Source organism: Eufriesea mexicana, unplaced genomic scaffold (assembly GCF_001483705.2).
Source record: "Eufriesea mexicana isolate 0111107269 unplaced genomic scaffold, ASM148370v2 scaffold654, whole genome shotgun sequence".
In the NCBI taxonomy this organism is placed as follows: Eukaryota; Metazoa; Arthropoda; class Insecta; order Hymenoptera; family Apidae; genus Eufriesea; species Eufriesea mexicana.
Window position 1 is genome coordinate 415,815 of NW_016908877.1, and position 22,084 is coordinate 437,898.

Genomic DNA, 22,084 nt, shown 5'->3' on the forward strand with positions numbered 1-22,084 from the left:
CTTCTACCCGACTTTGCCTAACTCTGCCGAGTTTCCCTCGTTCCGCGCAGCGTCTCGCGAGCAGAGGGGTTGGTCCGCAACTCGGTCTCGCGGGGGCGACGGAAGGGAAGACGCAAACGGAACACGGGGGAAGTAAAAAGGGAACCCGGCAGAGAGGTCGAAGTAAACGATTACGGGGACCAAGGTGCAGGAAGGAAACGACGAGAGAGAGTGAGAGAGAGAGAGAGAGGGGGGGGGGGTTAGAGAGGAGCAAAAAGAAGCGAAGAGGAGGTGGAGAGGACGAAGAAGTCCGGCGTGCTTCCTGTTGCCCTAATCTTCCACTCCGGCGAGATCTCGTCCTCCGGAGGAATTATTTCCGATAAAAAACGGGCGAGTAAATCAACTAATTTATCGTTTTTGCGATTGGGAAGAAGGTGGGTCGTGAACGCGTTTGCCGGAGCATAGGCTGTCGGAATGGCAGGAATCCCTTTTGGCGGGTCCTGGATCTGGTCGTCCTTTCCGAGGGCCATTCGTGGGAAAGAATATCGGCTGACGTTCGGGACCACACGGTCGAATTATCGGTGTTTTGGCGTGTTATAAGACTCCGCCGATACTTTCCTTCTCCCGTTCCCTTTCCCTGTACCCTCCCGGTGTTCCTTACCCGTTCCCGTTCAGCCGCCGTTCCTTCCTCCGCTCGCTCGGCCGAATTGGCTCGCGCGCGCTCGTCCGCTCTGCCCCGCGCGCCGCCGCTCCCTTTGCCGTCTTTGGCCGTCTTCCGCGGAACGAGCAAAGGGAATCTCCTGCGGAATCCACGTCCCCGCCGACTGTGGGAACGAAAGCACGAGATCGCGATTCCCCGTACACCGTGTTCGGAGGCGTTCATCGACAACCAGATTCCTATCCTATCTAGCTTTATCTCTCCCCCTCGGTTCCTCCGCCTGCCTCCCCCCCTCCCCGTCCCCGCCCCCGTTCTCGCTCGTGGTATCGGCTTGGAATTCGCGAGACGAGTTCGTTTAGACGAGTTCTGTTAGCCCGTCACGCGGCTATCTCGAAACGGCTGCTCGCTCTTCGCGAAGCTACACGCTCGAATCGATTTCGCGCGGCGGAGGTTCGGGGTCGGACCGCGACGAATCGCAGCGAGACGTTGTCGCGATAGGGGTACGATCGGGGGACGATCGGATCGGTCGTGGTTCGCGACGCCGGCGACGCGGATGACGTCGAGGGAGACGTCTCGCGAGCTGGGACGAGATTAATCGAAGCCGGCACTGCGCGGAGGACGACGGGGGAAGAAAAGCGAGCGGCGGAGGGAACGGAAAGTGGGATCGGTAATGAACCGAGCGGAGGAAAGAGGCGCTTTCACGGGAGAAGCGACTGGTCGGGATCGAGAGACGTTATTATTAATGTCGAGCAAAAACGCCGAAATACATCATCCGGTCAGCGACGGCCACCTAAGTAGTCGACCGACGCTGGGGGCGGGTGAGGCGGAGGAGGAGGAGGAGGAGGAGGAGGAGGAGGAGGAGGTGGTGGCGGTCGAGGAGGAGAAGGTTCGGAGGCAGAGCGAGAGCCGATACACACGGACACCGGGTCCACCGGGTAATTAATGGTTTTACGATATTGGAAATATCTTGCGACCAGAGCCGAGCGGAATCCGTTCAGGCGTCAAAACGAAAGGTCGGTCTCCGCCCCTTCGGTCGCGGTGGCCCCCTCCGATCCGATCACGATTCCACGATACGCGCGTTTTTACGATCGATCCGCCGCAACCGAGCGGATATCACCGTGGTCGGCGAGCACGCGGGCGGGGGGACAATGAGCCGGAGATCGGGTTTATTTAACTAAAGCGATTCGACGTCGAGATCATCGGGAGCGAAGACGAAGCGAGGGAAAAAGTCGAGAGCACTCGGGTGTGTACGCGCAAACGGGGGACCACCTGGTCATCCGAGGACTCGACTCATTCTTCTGTCCAACGTTCGACGAACGAGAAGAAGGTAGTAGCGGTAACAGCATCAGCGGCTGCAGGGGAAGAAGAAGATGGAGAAGAGGAGGAGGAAGAGGAGGAAAGAAGGAGAGGACGAAGAGAAGAAGAAGAAGAAGAAGAAGAAGAAGAAAAGGGATTCCTGGTAAATTAGCATACACCGCTCGAGTCGGTGACTGCGAAGGGGGTATCCGCGCCTCTTTGTTCTCACTCCAGAAATCGTGCAAGCGACCCCTATCGATCCGCGATTCCTCCTCGCGTCGATCGCGAGTTAGATCCCTAGATCCCCGAGCTAGAGGGTGGAGGAAAAGCGGGCAGAGCGACTCGGAGAAAGATCGAGGCTAGTTGGACCGAGCGCGGAGAAAGAGGAGGAAGAATGGGGGAGAGAAAGAGGGAGAGGAAGGAAGAGAGAGAGAGAGAGAGAGAGTGGGAGAAAGGGCGGCGAGGAGGAAGAGGGCCGAAGGGCCCCGTTGGACCCACCGCCGTGTTCCGCGAGGCTCGTAATTACACCGCAAGGCTGCCGCGAAGGAGAGGCGTCAAAACCGTCCTCTCCTCTCTTCTTCTCGCGCCTCTCCCGACCGTTCTCTCCCTCTCGATTTTGTTGCTCGCGCGATCCTCCGACCCACCGGCCATTATCGAAATTGATATTTTATCGATGGCCCGCGCCACATAATACACCGGCCCCTTATTGAGTTATTTCCCGGTAATTACGAATCGACGACGATAATTCGAGGTTAATCGACGGAACGTTGCCGTCGGCCCTCGATCTCCGACCTCCGCCGCACGATCGACTCGCGCGTCCCACGTTCCCAGCTCGCCTCGCCCGCCTCTTCACGCATCTCGCCGCTGCGCCGCTGCGCCGCGCGGAGAGAGCGGTACGCGAGCGGCGCGATAAAATTTTTTCCCGGCCAGCGACGATAAAAATTAGGCTACTCGTCGGCGGCCCAGATAATTTAAAGGTAATAGCCGAAATTAAAACGGGCGAGCGGGTAGCCGCGCCCGGCTCGAGGAGCGGAGCGCGCGGCGCGGCCGAAAGGCGAGGCGCTCGGCGTCTCGGAGCGACGCGCGAGGTCGGAACGGAGGCGAGGAAAAAATCCCCTGCGGTCGCAAAACAAAATGTCACGTAATTATCGCGGTAGGTGTTCCATCGGGAAGGAACGACGGAGAAGGAGCTGCCACGGCCGACCATTCCCCTCGCCTCCGCGACCGGTAGGTAAGCTTTCAGGCAGCGAGCAACGGGCAAAAAGTGCAGCGAAAACCACCGTTGGGATCGTAAAACGGGGCCGTTTATGAGATGGGACCGACGCGTTCGGAGGAGGGACCGTTTCCACCGGTCGCCGCGTAATAAACGTTCTCTAGCCTACCGAGATAGACCAGGCGTAGACCGGTGGAACGCACCTGCGCGCTACCCAGCCCTCCTCCTCTCCGCCGCGCCGACTATTCGCGTTTTCCGCTCGACCGGAAACTCGAGCGAGTCGACGGTGCCTCGTGAGGAACACCGGGGCCCGCGTGCTCGCGATGATTCAACCGTGTCGCGGCTAGTCCCCTCGACTAACTGCTCGCATCCATATCCTCCCGATCGTGGGTGGACGCGCGACATGAGCCAAAAGCCACGAGGACAAGCCACGAGACAAGCCGCTCTCCGTTCTCCGGATTTTCATAACCGACCGGGGCGAGCTTCGGCCCGAGAAAAATGGTCCGCTATCAACCGACACCGAGACGTTCCCCGGTATTCCGGTTTCCGAGGATACGCCACGATGTCCATCGTCGATGACGGGGGAAAGAGAGAGAGAGAGAGAGAGAGGCAGAGGACGAAAGAGATGGAAACGAGATCGAGATCGTAGGCGCGGCAGGGTATCGGAAATGGCGCAGACTCGAACGATCGAGGAGGTCCACGGCGGACGACGGGAGATCGTGAATTACGTTCGAGTTGCACGGTCGATCGATGAAACGATCGCGCGGATATACGGAGTCGAAACGTCGATCTGAGATCGACCGGTCGCGATAAAGCAGCGATTCTCGCTCCCACCCACGGGACAACGGTGGGTCTGTCCACGAAAACGGCTTCATTAGAGAGATCCCGCATGCCCCGTGTCCCGCTGTCCGAAAACTCTCCCAGACGTCGTCACTCGTTACCGAGCGTCGATCCGCGCGCGTCCCCTTCGCCGGCTTCGCGATCCGATCTCTCGATCGTTCCCCGCCGCGAAAACGGAAGGCGATCGGCTTTATCGCCGCGCTCGTACGCTCGTACGCTCTCCGCTCGAGTCCTCGCGCGCGGGCTTACGCAACGGAAGAGAAAGCTATCGATCGCGGTGCCCCTGTAACTAAACCCCACGAGACTCGCGATCGCGATCATCTTTTCCGAGATACTCGTCTCCTTTCTCGGCCTACCTGTTTCTCTTTCCTCTCCTTCCTTCTCTCTCTCTCTCTCTCTCCCTTCCAAAGCCAGACCCCCGTGCAAACAGTCCTCGTTTTCCTTTTCCACCTTTATTTCCGTGTTTGCCTTCTGCTCGGGTAAACGCGATTATCGCGTAAGCGGACAAGCAAATGGAAGGAAGGGAGAGGATGGAAAACAGGGGGCCTGGAAGGCAGGGATGCGCGCGAGTCCGCGATGACTCTCTTTATCTCGTGCTCTCATCGTTCCATCGTCGCCCCTTCTTAATTCACAGCCAGTCACGGCCATAATTCGCGTTTTACCTCGCGGTGTTTATGTACTTTTAATAATGCCTGATATCTCGTCCAGGCGCTGCTCGGTTCCTCGGACCCCCGGCCACCCCATCCGGCCGCCTTGCCCCGCGATCCTTAACTCGCGCAGTCCCAAGCTTCCCGCTGTGCGCCCATGCGTGCTCCACCTTGCAGAGAAACTTTCGACCGAGACTCTGCGGCCTCTCCTCTCGCCGTATCTTCGCCATCTACCTTGCAACCCTTTGCCTTTATTTTCCTCCGCTTTCCTTCGATCTTTCGCGCCGGATTTGTTTCAACCGAGCAACTTAACCTGCGTATAACACGTCCAATTAGGAAATTTTTATCCAGCAACCAGAGCTTCCTCGTCCTTAGTACCCTGGTACTTCCTGGCGGAATCGGTGCGAAAAATCGGCCCCGGAAAATGGAGATTCGCTAGCGGGAAATGGGAAAAAGCTCGAGAGATAGGGAAGCTGCGAAATTCCGAAATAAACCTACGGGGTATAGAGGGAGCGCAATACTTGCTCGGCCAGGGGCCGCTCCTTCCTCTTTCGTCGTCCTGTCGGTCGCCCCAACCTCCCGGTCGGTCTCTCTCGGTTTCTGCGGCGCGTTCGCCGTCACCGCCACCCTCCGGCACATGTTAACAGCACTTTAAAGTTTTATTAATAAGGATAAATCAGAGGCGCCCCGCGGATGAAGTTGTCGGTGCCACGGCGCAGCGCGTATAATCTGGCATCGGAAACACAGAGCGGAGCCGGGCCGAGGAGGAGAGAGCCGAGGGCCGAGAGGGCTCGGCAACACGTCGCTTTACGACCATTGCCCACAATGTCGTGTGCTCGCAACGCGACCTCACAGAGATATTTATCGTCCCGCTGCCGCCCTGCCTCTTCCTCGCTCGCCCCCTCGTCGCTCCCCCAAGCGTGTCCACGCCGCGATTTCCGCCGGATTCGCCGAATCTCGTCGCCATTCCGCGCCGCGAATCCTAGAAAACCGGAGGACGCGGGGGACCACGCCGTGTGGCACGGGCATGTCGAACGATTTTGGAATCGCGAAGAACGATCTTAGGCAGATCGACCACGCGAGAGGGTAGAGTTCGCTGTAAAATCTTGTCTGCATTTTTCCTGGAGACGAGATTGGCAAAGCGTAGAATTATCCATGGAAGGGAAAGGGGTGCTCTTAGGGTGCTTCAGAGGGGGTTAATAATGGGACGTAAATTCCTATCGTGTGGGGGTGACACGTAGTGTTCGTTGCGATAAGGTTAGTTGAAAAATCGGAATATCTTTATATACAGGGTGTCTCGTGGCTCCTGAAGATCGCTACAGGACTCTGCCTTCATTTGTCGCTATAAAACGATATATTTCGATGGAAAAATGTCACGAAGTTATAAACCAAATTCGATATCGTGGAGGAAGGTTAGCACCCTAAGAGAGAAAGAGAGAATTGATAAAAATATTGGGAAAAATTAGTAGTCCAATTGATCTACGTCTTCGTACTGTGTTGTCAATGAGGGTGGGATGCAATGTTCGTTACGGTGAATTTAGTAGAAAGATCGGAATATCTTTATATACAGGGTGTCTCATGGCTCCTGAAGACCTCTACAGGACTCTATCCGTATCTGTCGCTTTAAAACGATATATTTTAATGGGAAAAAATCATGAAACCGTAAACCAAATCCGATATTATAGGGGAAGATTAGCACTGTAAGAGACAGTTGATAAAAATATTGGGAAAAATTAGTGTTCTACTTGATCTACGTTTTCATACTGTGCTGTCATCGAGGGTGGGATGCAGTGTTCGTTACGGTGAATTTAGTAGAACGATCGGAATATCTTTATATACAGGGTGTCTCATAACTTGTAAAGACCTCTACAGGACGCTATCTCCATCTGTTACTTTAAAACGATATCTCTGGGCCAAGAAAAATCGTGAAACTATAAACCAAATTCGATATCATGGGGGAAGGTTAGCACTATAAGAGAGGGTCGATAACAATATTGGGAAAAATTAGTGTTCTGGTTGATGTAAACTTTCATCCCTGTGCTATCATCGAGGGTGGGACGCAATGTTGGTTACGGTGAATTTAGTAGAAAGATCGGAATATCTTCATATACAGGGTGTCTCATAACTTGTAAAGACCTCTACAGGACGCTATCTCCATCTGTTACTTTAAAACGATATCTCTGGGCCAAGAAAAATCGTGAAACTATAAACCAAATTCGATATTATGGGGGAAGGTTAGCACTATAAGAGAGGGTCGATAACAATATTGGGAAAAATTAGTGTTCTGGTTGATGTACATTTTCATCCCTGTGCTATCATCGAGGGTGGGACGCAATGTTGGTTACGTTGAATTTAGTAGAACGATCGGAATATCTTTATATACAGGGTGTCTCATAACTCGTGAAGATCGATACAGGACTCTCTCTTCATCTGTCGCTTTGAAACCATATATCTCGACCAAGAAAAATCGCAAAACTATAAATCAAATTCGACGTAATAAGGGAAGATTAACGCTATACGAGAGAGTAAATAAAATTATGGAGAAAAATTCAAATTCTAGTAGATCTACGTTTTCATACCTGTACTGTCATCTCCCCTCCTCCGAGCTTCTCCTAAACACTGAAGAATCGTAGAAAAGAAAGTAAACTGTGGTTAATCATATTTTATATTATTAAAGAAACGATACATTGTATGAGTACGCATGTAACACTTGCATATATCGCATTAGTCTGCAGAAACGCTGAGAATTATAGCGCGCAACGATTCGCATAAATTTATAATTAATTTTTCGTCTCATCTCCCATCATGATCATCCCCGAAGCAGCTCCGACGCGCTACGGGACACCCCGTAGATCCCTAGTTCTATAGGAGACACGAGAGAAAAGCAGGATTATCTCGGGAAGACGGGGTACGGTGTCCGCCACGGCGAGTTCCTCGCGAGTTGGAAACGGGTGCGCGCAGCCGGAGCGAGCAGGCCGATAAAGAGAAATTCCTGTGAAAAATTCTCTCGAATAAATTCCCCGATATTACGCGACCGATAATTACGCTCGGCCGCGCTCTCGGCGCGAGCCATAGGTAAATTGCGAGTCGGCCGCAACGCGGCGGTAATTTCTACCCCACCTGCCGTTCTACGCGGCTATCGCCGAAACGCTGCCTCGGTTTAACCGATTTTCCGCGATTCGGTTAAACGTTGCGAGCGGATCGAATTACAGCCGCGCGCGCGATAAGCATCGAGGGGGACAGAGAGCGCCCGCGGCTCGCCGCTGCGCCCCGTGATTTCCCGGCGCGCGTTTTAACTTCGAAATAGGAGCGGGACAACGCGCACCCATAGGTGGATCGCCGCTGCATCGGGCGGAAACGCGAAAGGAGCTCGTTCCTCGGAGGAACGCGGAAGAACGCTTGCGCGCTCCGAGCGCTAACCGCTTCTAAATGCCTCTCGGATCGACTCGAATTAGCGTTCGAGCGCAACTCGCGATCGCGCCGCTTCCGAGGTCCGTTGAAAATCGAACAATACGAGCAGGGAAATTAAACGAACGTCGTACCCCGAGAAAGAAGAGGAGCAGGAGGAGATGGAGGAGACGCAGAAGAAAGAGAAGGAGGAGGAGGAGGAGGAGGACGACGACGACGACGAAAGCTTATCCGGAGCGCATTCCGAGCGAAAATTACTCGCCTCTTCTGCCCGTCTTAGCGTTCGCCTTTCGAGGGAAAAAAAAGGGAAAAAGAACGCGTGGCTAATTACGCAAGACCAGTATGCCGGGGAGAGGGGCAGAGAGGGATGCAGGGGGAGCGAACGGAGGGGAGGTCGAAGAAATTCCAAGAAGCTGGAAGAACCGTAAAGATTTCAACGACCTCCTCCACCTACCTCGTGGCACGGTCCTTCGTCCTTCGAGCTGGTCGGAGAAAAGGGCGCGCAAGGTAGACGAGAAATATCTTTTCAAGGAATATCTCGAAGAGGAGGAAGAAGAGAGTCGTCGCGGCCGGTGGCCCGCGTCCGGTAGAAACGGTAAACGGTGCACCGGCTTAAAGCCCGTGGAATTATCCTCCTGTAAACACCTACCTAATTAAGATTGGAACATTTTAACGTCCTGCTCGGGGACCCCAATAAACCGCCTAACGTACAGCCAGTTTGTTAGGCGCTTATGGGATCGTTTAATTAATATTGGCGTCGGACCAGCGCGGCCGGCTCGAACGACCGACCACCTCCGGCGCCTCCGTGTCTTGCCCCTGTACACTTGCAACTTGCACCGTCAAACGCGTACGAGGACCTGCTTCTTCTCTACCGACCGCATCAACCCGCCTCAACCCTCGCGACGATCCTTCATCTTCCATTCGCCGCTTCGATCCGCTCTGTCCGACGTGCTTCCACTCGGATATCGCGCCAATCGAACGATTCCGTCGCCAGTTTTCGGTACCCCGGACGTAAGAAAAGCTAGACGAACGCGTGCCCTGACCCCGACCGCGACTGCGCTCCGTTCCGAGTTTCGACGAAGCGTTTTGTCACGGTGCCCCGTCCTATCGCGGTTCGAGGGTAACGAGGCGACCGAGCAGACTGCCAGGACCTCGTCTCGTCGCGAAGAGGAACGAAAGGCAGAGAGAAACGACGACGCGTTGCCGGCTCGCGGCACGCTCGGCTCTCCCTCGTTGCGAGAGGGCGAGCTGCGCGATTAATCACGGTCGCGTTTTGCGGTTTTGTCGCGCGTCACGACCCACGTGCGTTCCGCGGACCCCATTGTTCCGCGTCTAATCGTTCCAGGAACGGTGCCGAACGATCGTTCCCCGTGGGAGAGTTGCGCTAGCGCGTGCGTCCAGCGCGCAAACGGGCCTCGTACTGCGATGAAACGCGGAGAAACGCGCGAGAAGTGGAGGTAATGGGTAAATCGAGCGTCGCGTCCGGTGGAAAGAGGTATCCTCCGCGACGGCGATGTTTTCATTAAGCCGTAATAACCGCCGCGGATCGGCGGATGTCGAGCGAAATTGAATTACCGGCGCAGGATCCCCGGGCCCGAACTGCGGAGCTCCGCGGCGAGGAACAAAAATGGCGCGTCCCGAAGCGAGCAACCGTGGACCGGGTCTCCGGCACGCGGTACGCGCGCGGTAACTCCGGGACCAATTTCGGGGGGCCATTTTTCCCTCAAAGGGGAACGTCGACGGCAGCCGAAAATTACCCCGGTTGGACCACCCAGCCGGCTCAAAGCAGACCAATCTCCTGGCCATGGGCTAATCGAGTCCAGACGGCCCGGCCGAACCGGGCTGGTGGGGCTAATTGCAGCTCACCACCTTCCTACCCTCCAGAGGTCGACCTCTCTATTAAGAGACCTTTACGCGGCCTCTTCTCGCGCGCGCGCACACACCTACCTCGCCGCTCCTCTCTGCCGCGTCACGTATTAAATTGGAGGGTGTAAGCGCGATCCTAAATTTTTTACTTAACCCCTGCCAACCAGTTTCCTCGAGGACCCTCGAACCGCCGCGCTACCCCTAGCCACCCTCCCGTTTATCCTTCGCCTCGTTTGCGTCCATCCACACGCTCTCCCCTTTTTTCTTCGCATTTCGTCCTCCTCTCGCGCTTTGACGCGCCGTCGACGCGCGCAGAAATTTGCGGCTACGTGTAAATTTTACGAGCCGCGGAGCGCGGCGGTCTAGTCCTGGCAGCGCGCTCGCCGGATCGGAGGCAAACCCGAAGCGGATCTCGCGCGTCCGACAGCCATCGAACCGAATATGCTAGCGACGACGGTACAATGGCAAGCGCGTTAATTTTCACGTCCCACGGACAGGCACGGACCATCGACGGACAAGCGCGCGTCAAGGGGAAAAAAGATTTCTCTTCACGGAGTGTTTATGGCTTCCGCTATCGCCGAAACGTGGCGAGCGTGTCGCGATACGGCGCGAGCCTCCTTCCCGACTTTATGGTTATGCGAAATTCCTCTCTCCAGTCTGGTCGTAAAACTATTTTATAGGAGATGTAGACACCGGTTGTTTATTGCTTGCACGACCTCTCCCGTGTACAAGGTCGAATTACAGCTAAAAGCCTGTGTTCTACACGACTCGATAATATACGAACGTTTCGCCGATTTCCTCTCCGTCTTCGTTGTCCGGCATTCACGACTCGACCACGCGCTCCGCCACTTTTTACGCCGCGATTCCTTTTGTTTCTCCATTTTATGCGACTCGCGAGACACTCGACTTACCTTTGCGGAAAGCTCCGGGCCCCCCTAGGCCCCGGCGGGCCCCGCGGGTTCCGTTCGGATGCGCGCCACGGAGATCCGCGGCGGCGCTGGATTAATCGGCGATCAACGCGATTGCGGCGCAGCGTATCGGGAGTAACGAACGAGAATTCGATCGGGGATACACGTTTTTATTCGCATTTTACGCTGCACGGTATAAACTTTCGTCCATTCAGTCTTATGTACAGAAAACGCGGAGAACGCAAGCGCAAGGGGGCAAAAAAGGTGGGAATGGGACAGATTGAAAGGCGGCGCGTCGACGCGGTCGACGCAAGCGAGAAAAGCGACGATCGTTTCGCCTCTGGCGAGTCGAATCGAGGGTGATACCTGTGTGTGTGTGTGTGTGTGTGTACGCGTGGAAAGCTTGGAACGAGATCGGGTGGCGAACGATCGCGACCGATCCGTTGGATGGCGAAACGCGTATATTACAAATGTCTAGAGGTCTAATCGCGCGGACATGGCCGACTCGTTAACGACACGTGTTGATCGTTTTCTTATCCAGACAGGTGTTGCAAGTTACCTCGCAGCACCAGCGGAACCTACATTCGCAGCTGATCTTCTCCTTCACGACCCTGGTGTCGTAGCCCCTGCCGCAGCACAGAAGCTCGCATCCGTCCACTCCCTGACTGGTGGAGTTGCACCGGCGTCCCTGCGTGCCCAGCGAGCCCGTTTTTCTGTTCGGCTTGCAGAAGTCCGGCGAGTCCTCGCTGTAAATCAGATCGAATCTGTCCGGCGGTTTGATGGTCGGACCCTCGGTGATGAAGCTGTGCCCGTCGTTGCTCGGTATCACCTTGGCCGCGCCGTCGAACGACTCTTTCAGCCGGTTCCCCACGTCGCGGAACGGCGGCATTTTCCGCCAGCAGGTTCGCACGGTGCACGATCCCGACAGGCCGTGACACTTGCACTCCGTGCTCATAAAGTCCCTGATGGCCTGCGGGCACACAGACGAAGGAAAAACAGTGCATCTCTGCGAATAATCTGTCGCGAGAGAGAGAGAGAGAGAGAGAGCTAGCCTTGCCTACCAGACGACCGGCGTTGTTGTTGTGCAGCTTCACCAGCGTCTTGATATCGCTGCGTTTCCGGTACGGAGCGTCCATGAAGTCCCGCGACTTCTTGAAGCCGAACTTCACGTTGTCGCCGCAGCCACCCCATTCCCAGTCACCCTCCGTTGGCAAGCTCTTGGCCGATTCCACGGTCCGGGTGAGTTTCCCGAGCCGATGACCTGTACAGTTCGCGTGATTCGCGCTGCCATCTTGCCTCTGATAAAACCGCGTGGATCTTACCTTTCGACGTCATCTTGTCGCACGAACACTCGACCAGGTGGCCCATGGTGCAGGCTCTGGTCACCGCGTAGGTTACCCCCGCTGCGGTGATGGCGTTCACGAAACCCGTCTCCCTGGTATCTGCAAGCATCGATTAGCGGACGCTCGTCCTTTACGATCCCGAGGATTAAGCCGACCCGAAGGAAAGAAATCGGATTACGAGTAATTACGAAGGCGAACGAGGTAATTAGGAAGGGAGGATAAGTCGATTAATCGACTAGCCGCTGAATGGGCGGAAAGAAGTTTAACGTTCCTGCCGAAAAGCGTGCAGCGCGTCGGGACGGAGAGAAGGAGCGCGCGCCCTCGAAGCGGAAGGATTTCGGGGAGCAACGGGGTCCGTCGCGACAGGCCCGACGTCCCGAAGTGGACGACGGTTGTCGAGACTCTTGGGAGCCGCGCGAAAGCGAGCGAGAATTTCGGTGGCGTGTGTATTCGGTTTCACCTGTCACGTCTCCACTCCATCATTAGGCGGACAATGCACGCCGCGGAGTTCCACCCCTTTTCAAAACGGCAGATTACCACCGCCTCCGTCCAACGGCTCCCTGTCACCCATTGTCTCTCACCTGTCCGAGCATCCGGGTTTTGCAAATCCTTTCGGTACCCTTTTTTATTTCCGCGTGTCCAGAACCCTCTCTCCCCCCCCTCTCTCTCTCTCTCTCTCTCGTACCCGTGCTCTGGTCTAACGTTGCTCTACGATCGGGAGAGCAAACGTCTGCGCGGAGCCGATAGAATCTCGCGATTCCGCGTGGCCCGTTAGCGGATTAACTTATAATCGGAAGGCGGAATGCGGGCCCAATTACCGATTCCTTTGGAGGCGCGGGAGCGTGCGCGCGGGTCGTTGCGCGAGATAGGAGCGGAATCGGCGCTGCGCGTCAAAGTATCGGGAGCGCGTATCTGCGGGCAATCGGCCGCTGCCGATGGGATCGGAGCCGAGCTCGAAGCGTTTCCGCGCCGCGAGGCAATTATCCTTTTCGAACGTTTAAGCGGAAACCAGTGGCGAATACTAATGCCGCGCAGGCCGCGGAGCGGATCGAGCCTCGAAATCTCTCTCGGAGGACATCGGGGAAGAAAACGCGAGAGGAAAGATCGGAGGAAACACGGTCCTGCGCGGGGCTGGCCAGCGGACGGAGAACTGGCCAGGGTAGCCAGGAGGGAAAGAAAAGGGAGAGACGGTGGCGGTGTGGCTGGGCTCTCTGGTCTGCGCGAGCCTGGGAAGGGGTTATACGCGTTAAGCTCGGTTCGCCGTGGTTCCCATGGATTCCAGCCGGGTATCTTCGGCGCGGATCGACACGCGGACGGACGGATGGACGGAACGAGAAGACGCAGCCCGAGAGGCAGCCTGCCACCGCCCGCGTATCTTCCGATGCATCGCCTCACCTTTCAGTGCGTATTTAAACGATACGATAGTTTTATACGAGCGATCTGATATCGAGGTTCGAGAGCGAAAGGCCCTGGCTCGCTCCTGCCTCCGAGCTTGTATTCCCTCACCGTGTTCCGCGTCTCCTCCGCTGCTGCCTGCCTCCTTTTGCCTCATGCGCCCGCTCTTGTAGAGAGCGCCGTTCCCTCGATCGCGATCCCGCTCTCTCCTCCTCTCCTTTTCTCCTTTTCTCCTTTTCTCCTTTTCTCCTCTCTTCGCTTCTCTGCCAGAAGCGAGCGAGCGAGCGCGCGTCCGCCGCGAGGATGCCTTTTAAGAGGCGGAACCGCGTAGAGTCCTTTACTCGCGCTTCCGGATCCCTGCGCCGGGCCCGATTCAGATTCCGCGGGAGATCGCGAAACGGTCGCAAGGGACAAAGTTATCTATCGGCACCGTCCACGCGTGGATGCCCGGCCCGGAGGATGGAGCGCGATCGTAACGAAACGTTCGTGGCGGAGAAAAGGTAAAAGAGCGTGGCGTGGAGGGCCGGGAATGTTCGAGGCGGAGAGGAGCAGCAGGTAATATAAATCACTTGGAATCAATTAGACACGAGGGATCGCGAGCCGATGATCTTGCAGTGCCGTGCTGCCAGGTGCACGGAGCGCCCATCGTCTCGGGTCGCCCCGACGGCTCAGCCAATTATCAGCATTCCGGGGCATTATCCTCGGAGCGAGACTTACGCCGTGTTTAATTGCGAGTGGTCGTCTTCTTCTTCTTCTTCTTCTTCTTCTTCTTCTGCTTCTTCCCCGTCTTCTTCCTTTCCCTCTGCTTCTTCTTCTCCTTCTTCGCAACCACCGCCGCGCGTAGGCATCCTCGTCCGCTTCTCGTCCGGCGAGACTCGCGCGTCCTCCCGTACTCTTGCGTCACTCGCGATTTTCGCGTTTACTCGCGAAGCATCCCGACCACGGAGAGAACAGATCGAGCTTTCGAAGCGGAGATCGGGGGACGAGGAGGAACTCGTGGAATCTCGTCGCTCCGTTCCTCGACGCGTCGTTCGTCATCCTCCGCGGTCAATCGTAATCCGTTTGCCCGTCGATTATATAAGGTGACGAGGATTCATCGCGCGGTATTTATACGTACTACGAGCGAGGCTGCCGTGGTTTGCCCTTTTTGCGACACCGGTCGCTTAACGGGACACGCGTAACTCTTGTCCACGGGTCACGATGAAACGCAACCGAGCGACGAATCGACGCGTTCGCCTTAAACGGACGACGCGTGGAACTTACGAGGTACGGTGAAAACGTTGCCAGAAGCGATCGCGTGGTACTCCGGGTATGGACGGATGCGCGATTCGAGCGGATGAAAAGCGCGGATGGACGGCCGGGGTGGTCGATTTAATGGAATCGGCGAGCGTGTAGCCGCGCCGGATCATTGGACGGAAGTGGAGCGCGCGGACCGAATCGCGGCTACGACAAATCTGCGGCGAGTCGCGCGGTGATTAATCGGCCGGTTGGTTTATGCGAGTGCGTAATTTGCGACGGTGCACCGCGCGCACCGCCATTGCAGGAATTATGTCGCGGACACGGCCGATCGACGCGGCCAGATACCATCGATCGGTCTCGCCGAGTGATTTGTTTCGCCGGCTCGCGATTTATCGCGTCGGATGCGCCGATTCGTGCGCAATAGATCGGTCTGTCGGTGGCGCGGGATCGCCGTGTACTCTCGCGTACGTAAATCGGCCGGCCGTGCTCGGGTCCGCTGTTTTCAATCGAATCGTTCGCCAAACCGGATGCCGCGTCGTTACCCCCGCGTTTCATCGGGTTCGCTCTAATTGCGGATGATCCCGCGATTACGAGCAGAGCGCTCGCGAGCGCGCGCGCCTACCCGCTCGCGCTCGCTCGCGGCGATCGAGAAAGGGAAAAACGAAGGCGGCGAGACAAGAGAGAAGATAAATCGCGGGATGCGACCGTATAAATAAAGAGGAGAATATCGAATGAGAAAAGAGGCACGGCTCCGCGCCGTTTAGTTAACCCCCGTGTATAGCGGATCCTACGAGAGAAACCTTTCCAATAAATACAGCGAGAACGGACGCATGAATGCCGGCAAAAATCGCCCAATGACCAATTGCGGCAACGGCCACTCGCCTTTTCCCGAGATTCCGTGGAATTTTTCAGCCGTGCACCGTATCACCGCTGGATTCTCCTCTCTCGCAGGAATTTCTCTTTCCTCCCTTTCCTCGCTCTTTCCGCGCCCGACACTCGTCGTCCTCCCGCCACCGAGGCAATCGCGTACTTTGCCAGCCCGAACCAACCTCTCTGCTCCGAGATACCGTCGTAATTACCGCCAATCGTCTATCCGTTCCTTCCGTTTTTCTCTCCGCTCTCCACCTCGCCCTCTCTCTCTCTCTCTCTCTCTCTATACATTTATCCCTCTCTCTCTATCCCCGCGTTTCGATTCGATTTCGTTCGAGCGAATCGTCCGAAAACGTCGCGGACCTCGTGGAAAAGCGGCGAGAGGATTCGGAGGAGGAAGCCAAAGGGCGAAGAGGACGAAGAGAGGAAGAGGCCGAGCAAGGAGGGCCCTGCAGACGGTGGAACAGAGAGGACGACGCGAGGGATATGGAAGTTCTCGTTTTCTCTGCCGACTCTTCTTCCTCCGTTCCCTTGGCCAACGTAAAATCGAGCGAGCATTCAAATGTCACCGGCGAACGGGCAGAGTCTAACAGAATAACAGATCTGTCCCGGTGTTCCGATCTCCTTTTCCATCCCGGCCTTCCGTCTCCCTCCCTCCTTTCACCCTTTCTCCGGCTACCGATCCGAGTTAAAGCCACGGTAGCCGAGATACAATAAACGTACGGGACATTAAACTGTTTGCTATTGTCAACCCTTTGTGGGAGATACCGGCTTCTCGATCCACCCTGCCCCTCGGACCGCGTCTTCGCGGCGTGTTCGGGTACAGTCCGCCGGGAAAGTAGCCCGCTCGTTGCCCGTTCATCGGCAAACGACTCTCGTTCTCCGCGTTTTCCACGTTCGAGAACGACAATGGCGGATGGAGGATCGCGTGGGCCAGACGGGGGACCGGTAGCGTGAGTCGGTCGCAGACACCGACCTTCGGTATTTCGAATCGAGAACGCGGATCGGTATGCGGCTGGTAAACCGGCGGACAATGGAGAAGCGTGAGGAACGAGAAAAGAATCGACGATGACGGGGAGAAAGAGTGCTGTTCCGGCTGTCGGTAGACACCCAGAGGCGTCGCTTTAGTTACGGGCAATTTCCTTCTCCTAGCAACGGGTAGGTACTCTTGGAAGCGAGAAAAATTGGGGTTTCCCTTTTCAGCTGGAAGACACGCTTCCCCCATAATCGCCGTTCATAGCTCGCGTATCGTCGTTTCCTGTGGCGAGGGTGCACGAGAGCCAACCACCTTTGCTGCAGAGCCATGGATAAATCGTAAAAATCGGTCCAACGAGGACCCACCGCAGGTCTTCTCGCCTCTCTCTCTCTCTCTCTCTCTCTCGTCTCTTTTCCACCGTGTCAATCGCCCTCGGTGCAATTGCACGAACAATGCCGAGTGACGGCTAAATTCGAGCTGAATTGCCGACTTTCTCGAGCTCGGTCCGCGAGAGAGTTTCTAAACGAGGCGCAGAGCGAGCAACAGGGGAACGAGAAAAGGCGATGTTAATAAACGAGCGACGTGTGTGGCAGTGGCTAGGTGGTGCGTACGCGAGTGCTGGTAAATTCACGAATGTCCGAGACGGTAAAGGTGAGAGGCGCGAAAGGAGGGACGCGGTGTGCGTCCTCAGCGAACCGCATTAGTTAGCACCGAGTTCGCGAGGCGACAAAACACTTAGCGCCATGGCGCTAAATCGCTTTTAGCTCGCTCATTATCGTCCCGTCCCGTTTCGTCTCCTTTCCTCCCCGTTCCGCTCCTTTCGTTTCGTTTCCCTTCGTTTCCCTTTGCCGTGTTTCGTTTCGTGTCGCGTCGCGTCGTCTCGTCTCTGGTGACACCGCGTCGCAAATCTCCTTTTCTCGGAGAAAGGAGCCGTGGAACCCCGTGCGTGTCGTTGGCGAAACGATTCGACGTGTTCTGGCAAGCCTAGCCGGCAGACGCCGGAGACGAATGACGCGAGAGACGCGGCTGCGTGGATACACAACGCGGAGACCACCGTGCTCGACGAGGTGTCTTATTAAGCGGAAACCGTTTCCTTTATTCCCGTCGGAAGAAGCCGTGGTTCCCATGGATTCCAGCCGGGTATCTTCGGCGCGGATCGACACGCGGACGGACGGATGGACGGAACGAGAAGACGCAGCCCGAGAGGCAGCCTGCCACCGCCCGCGTATCTTCCGATGCATCGCCTCACCTTTCAGTGCGTATTTAAACGATACGATAGTTTTATACGAGCGATCTGATATCGAGGTTCGAGAGCGAAAGGCCCTGGCTCGCTCCTGCCTCCGAGCTTGTATTCCCTCACCGTGTTCCGCGTCTCCTCCGCTGCTGCCTGCCTCCTTTTGCCTCATGCGCCCGCTCTTGTAGAGAGCGCCGTTCCCTCGATCGCGATCCCGCTCTCTCCTCCTCTCCTTTTCTCCTTTTCTCCTTTTCTCCTTTTCTCCTCTCTTCGCTTCTCTGCCAGAAGCGAGCGAGCGAGCGCGCGTCCGCCGCGAGGATGCCTTTTAAGAGGCGGAACCGCGTAGAGTCCTTTACTCGCGCTTCCGGATCCCTGCGCCGGGCCCGATTCAGATTCCGCGGGAGATCGCGAAACGGTCGCAAGGGACAAAGTTATCTATCGGCACCGTCCACGCGTGGATGCCCGGCCCGGAGGATGGAGCGCGATCGTAACGAAACGTTCGTGGCGGAGAAAAGGTAAAAGAGCGTGGCGTGGAGGGCCGGGAATGTTCGAGGCGGAGAGGAGCAGCAGGTAATATAAATCACTTGGAATCAATTAGACACGAGGGATCGCGAGCCGATGATCTTGCAGTGCCGTGCTGCCAGGTGCACGGAGCGCCCATCGTCTCGGGTCGCCCCGACGGCTCAGCCAATTATCAGCATTCCGGGGCATTATCCTCGGAGCGAGACTTACGCCGTGTTTAATTGCGAGTGGTCGTCTTCTTCTTCTTCTTCTTCTTCTTCTTCTTCTGCTTCTTCCCCGTCTTCTTCCTTTCCCTCTGCTTCTTCTTCTCCTTCTTCGCAACCACCGCCGCGCGTAGGCATCCTCGTCCGCTTCTCGTCCGGCGAGACTCGCGCGTCCTCCCGTACTCTTGCGTCACTCGCGATTTTCGCGTTTACTCGCGAAGCATCCCGACCACGGAGAGAACAGATCGAGCTTTCGAAGCGGAGATCGGGGGACGAGGAGGAACTCGTGGAATCTCGTCGCTCCGTTCCTCGACGCGTCGTTCGTCATCCTCCGCGGTCAATCGTAATCCGTTTGCCCGTCGATTATATAAGGTGACGAGGATTCATCGCGCGGTATTTATACGTACTACGAGCGAGGCTGCCGTGGTTTGCCCTTTTTGCGACACCGGTCGCTTAACGGGACACGCGTAACTCTTGTCCACGGGTCACGATGAAACGCAACCGAGCGACGAATCGACGCGTTCGCCTTAAACGGACGACGCGTGGAACTTACGAGGTACGGTGAAAACGTTGCCAGAAGCGATCGCGTGGTACTCCGGGTATGGACGGATGCGCGATTCGAGCGGATGAAAAGCGCGGATGGACGGCCGGGGTGGTCGATTTAATGGAATCGGCGAGCGTGTAGCCGCGCCGGATCATTGGACGGAAGTGGAGCGCGCGGACCGAATCGCGGCTACGACAAATCTGCGGCGAGTCGCGCGGTGATTAATCGGCCGGTTGGTTTATGCGAGTGCGTAATTTGCGACGGTGCACCGCGCGCACCGCCATTGCAGGAATTATGTCGCGGACACGGCCGATCGACGCGGCCAGATACCATCGATCGGTCTCGCCGAGTGATTTGTTTCGCCGGCTCGCGATTTATCGCGTCGGATGCGCCGATTCGTGCGCAATAGATCGGTCTGTCGGTGGCGCGGGATCGCCGTGTACTCTCGCGTACGTAAATCGGCCGGCCGTGCTCGGGTCCGCTGTTTTCAATCGAATCGTTCGCCAAACCGGATGCCGCGTCGTTACCCCCGCGTTTCATCGGGTTCGCTCTAATTGCGGATGATCCCGCGATTACGAGCAGAGCGCTCGCGAGCGCGCGCGCCTACCCGCTCGCGCTCGCTCGCGGCGATCGAGAAAGGGAAAAACGAAGGCGGCGAGACAAGAGAGAAGATAAATCGCGGGATGCGACCGTATAAATAAAGAGGAGAATATCGAATGAGAAAAGAGGCACGGCTCCGCGCCGTTTAGTTAACCCCCGTGTATAGCGGATCCTACGAGAGAAACCTTTCCAATAAATACAGCGAGAACGGACGCATGAATGCCGGCAAAAATCGCCCAATGACCAATTGCGGCAACGGCCACTCGCCTTTTCCCGAGATTCCGTGGAATTTTTCAGCCGTGCACCGTATCACCGCTGGATTCTCCTCTCTCGCAGGAATTTCTCTTTCCTCCCTTTCCTCGCTCTTTCCGCGCCCGACACTCGTCGTCCTCCCGCCACCGAGGCAATCGCGTACTTTGCCAGCCCGAACCAACCTCTCTGCTCCGAGATACCGTCGTAATTACCGCCAATCGTCTATCCGTTCCTTCCGTTTTTCTCTCCGCTCTCCACCTCGCCCTCTCTCTCTCTCTCTCTCTCTCTATACATTTATCCCTCTCTCTCTATCCCCGCGTTTCGATTCGATTTCGTTCGAGCGAATCGTCCGAAAACGTCGCGGACCTCGTGGAAAAGCGGCGAGAGGATTCGGAGGAGGAAGCCAAAGGGCGAAGAGGACGAAGAGAGGAAGAGGCCGAGCAAGGAGGGCCCTGCAGACGGTGGAACAGAGAGGACGACGCGAGGGATATGGAAGTTCTCGTTTTCTCTGCCGACTCTTCTTCCTCCGTTCCCTTGGCCAACGTAAAATCGAGCGAGCATTCAAATGTCACCGGCGAACGGGCAGAGTCTAACAGAATAACAGATCTGTCCCGGTGTTCCGATCTCCTTTTCCATCCCGGCCTTCCGTCTCCCTCCCTCCTTTCACCCTTTCTCCGGCTACCGATCCGAGTTAAAGCCACGGTAGCCGAGATACAATAAACGTACGGGACATTAAACTGTTTGCTATTGTCAACCCTTTGTGGGAGATACCGGCTTCTCGATCCACCCTGCCCCTCGGACCGCGTCTTCGCGGCGTGTTCGGGTACAGTCCGCCGGGAAAGTAGCCCGCTCGTTGCCCGTTCATCGGCAAACGACTCTCGTTCTCCGCGTTTTCCACGTTCGAGAACGACAATGGCGGATGGAGGATCGCGTGGGCCAGACGGGGGACCGGTAGCGTGAGTCGGTCGCAGACACCGACCTTCGGTATTTCGAATCGAGAACGCGGATCGGTATGCGGCTGGTAAACCGGCGGACAATGGAGAAGCGTGAGGAACGAGAAAAGAATCGACGATGACGGGGAGAAAGAGTGCTGTTCCGGCTGTCGGTAGACACCCAGAGGCGTCGCTTTAGTTACGGGCAATTTCCTTCTCCTAGCAACGGGTAGGTACTCTTGGAAGCGAGAAAAATTGGGGTTTCCCTTTTCAGCTGGAAGACACGCTTCCCCCATAATCGCCGTTCATAGCTCGCGTATCGTCGTTTCCTGTGGCGAGGGTGCACGAGAGCCAACCACCTTTGCTGCAGAGCCATGGATAAATCGTAAAAATCGGTCCAACGAGGACCCACCGCAGGTCTTCTCGCCTCTCTCTCTCTCTCTCTCTCTCTCGTCTCTTTTCCACCGTGTCAATCGCCCTCGGTGCAATTGCACGAACAATGCCGAGTGACGGCTAAATTCGAGCTGAATTGCCGACTTTCTCGAGCTCGGTCCGCGAGAGAGTTTCTAAACGAGGCGCAGAGCGAGCAACAGGGGAACGAGAAAAGGCGATGTTAATAAACGAGCGACGTGTGTGGCAGTGGCTAGGTGGTGCGTACGCGAGTGCTGGTAAATTCACGAATGTCCGAGACGGTAAAGGTGAGAGGCGCGAAAGGAGGGACGCGGTGTGCGTCCTCAGCGAACCGCATTAGTTAGCACCGAGTTCGCGAGGCGACAAAACACTTAGCGCCATGGCGCTAAATCGCTTTTAGCTCGCTCATTATCGTCCCGTCCCGTTTCGTCTCCTTTCCTCCCCGTTCCGCTCCTTTCGTTTCGTTTCCCTTCGTTTCCCTTTGCCGTGTTTCGTTTCGTGTCGCGTCGCGTCGTCTCGTCTCTGGTGACACCGCGTCGCAAATCTCCTTTTCTCGGAGAAAGGAGCCGTGGAACCCCGTGCGTGTCGTTGGCGAAACGATTCGACGTGTTCTGGCAAGCCTAGCCGGCAGACGCCGGAGACGAATGACGCGAGAGACGCGGCTGCGTGGATACACAACGCGGAGACCACCGTGCTCGACGAGGTGTCTTATTAAGCGGAAACCGTTTCCTTTATTCCCGTCGGAAGA

At 56.4% G+C, this 22,084-nt stretch overlaps 1 protein-coding gene across 1 annotated transcript in view; it reads right to left on the minus strand.

Annotated features, from left to right (window-relative positions):
• Nucleotides 1–11,323: 11,323 nt before the first annotated feature.
• The window catches only part of LOC108546510 (protein Wnt-6), a 22,229-nt gene continuing 11,468 nt past the window's right edge, over nucleotides 11,324–22,084 (minus strand). The window contains exons 4-6 of the mRNA XM_017898599.1: nucleotides 12,138–12,257; nucleotides 11,877–12,076; nucleotides 11,324–11,785 (exon numbers count right to left, since the gene is read on the minus strand). Coding sequence (XP_017754088.1) covers nucleotides 11,324–11,785; nucleotides 11,877–12,076; nucleotides 12,138–12,257 — 782 coding nt within the window. The remainder of the gene's footprint in view (nucleotides 11,786–11,876; nucleotides 12,077–12,137; nucleotides 12,258–22,084) is intronic.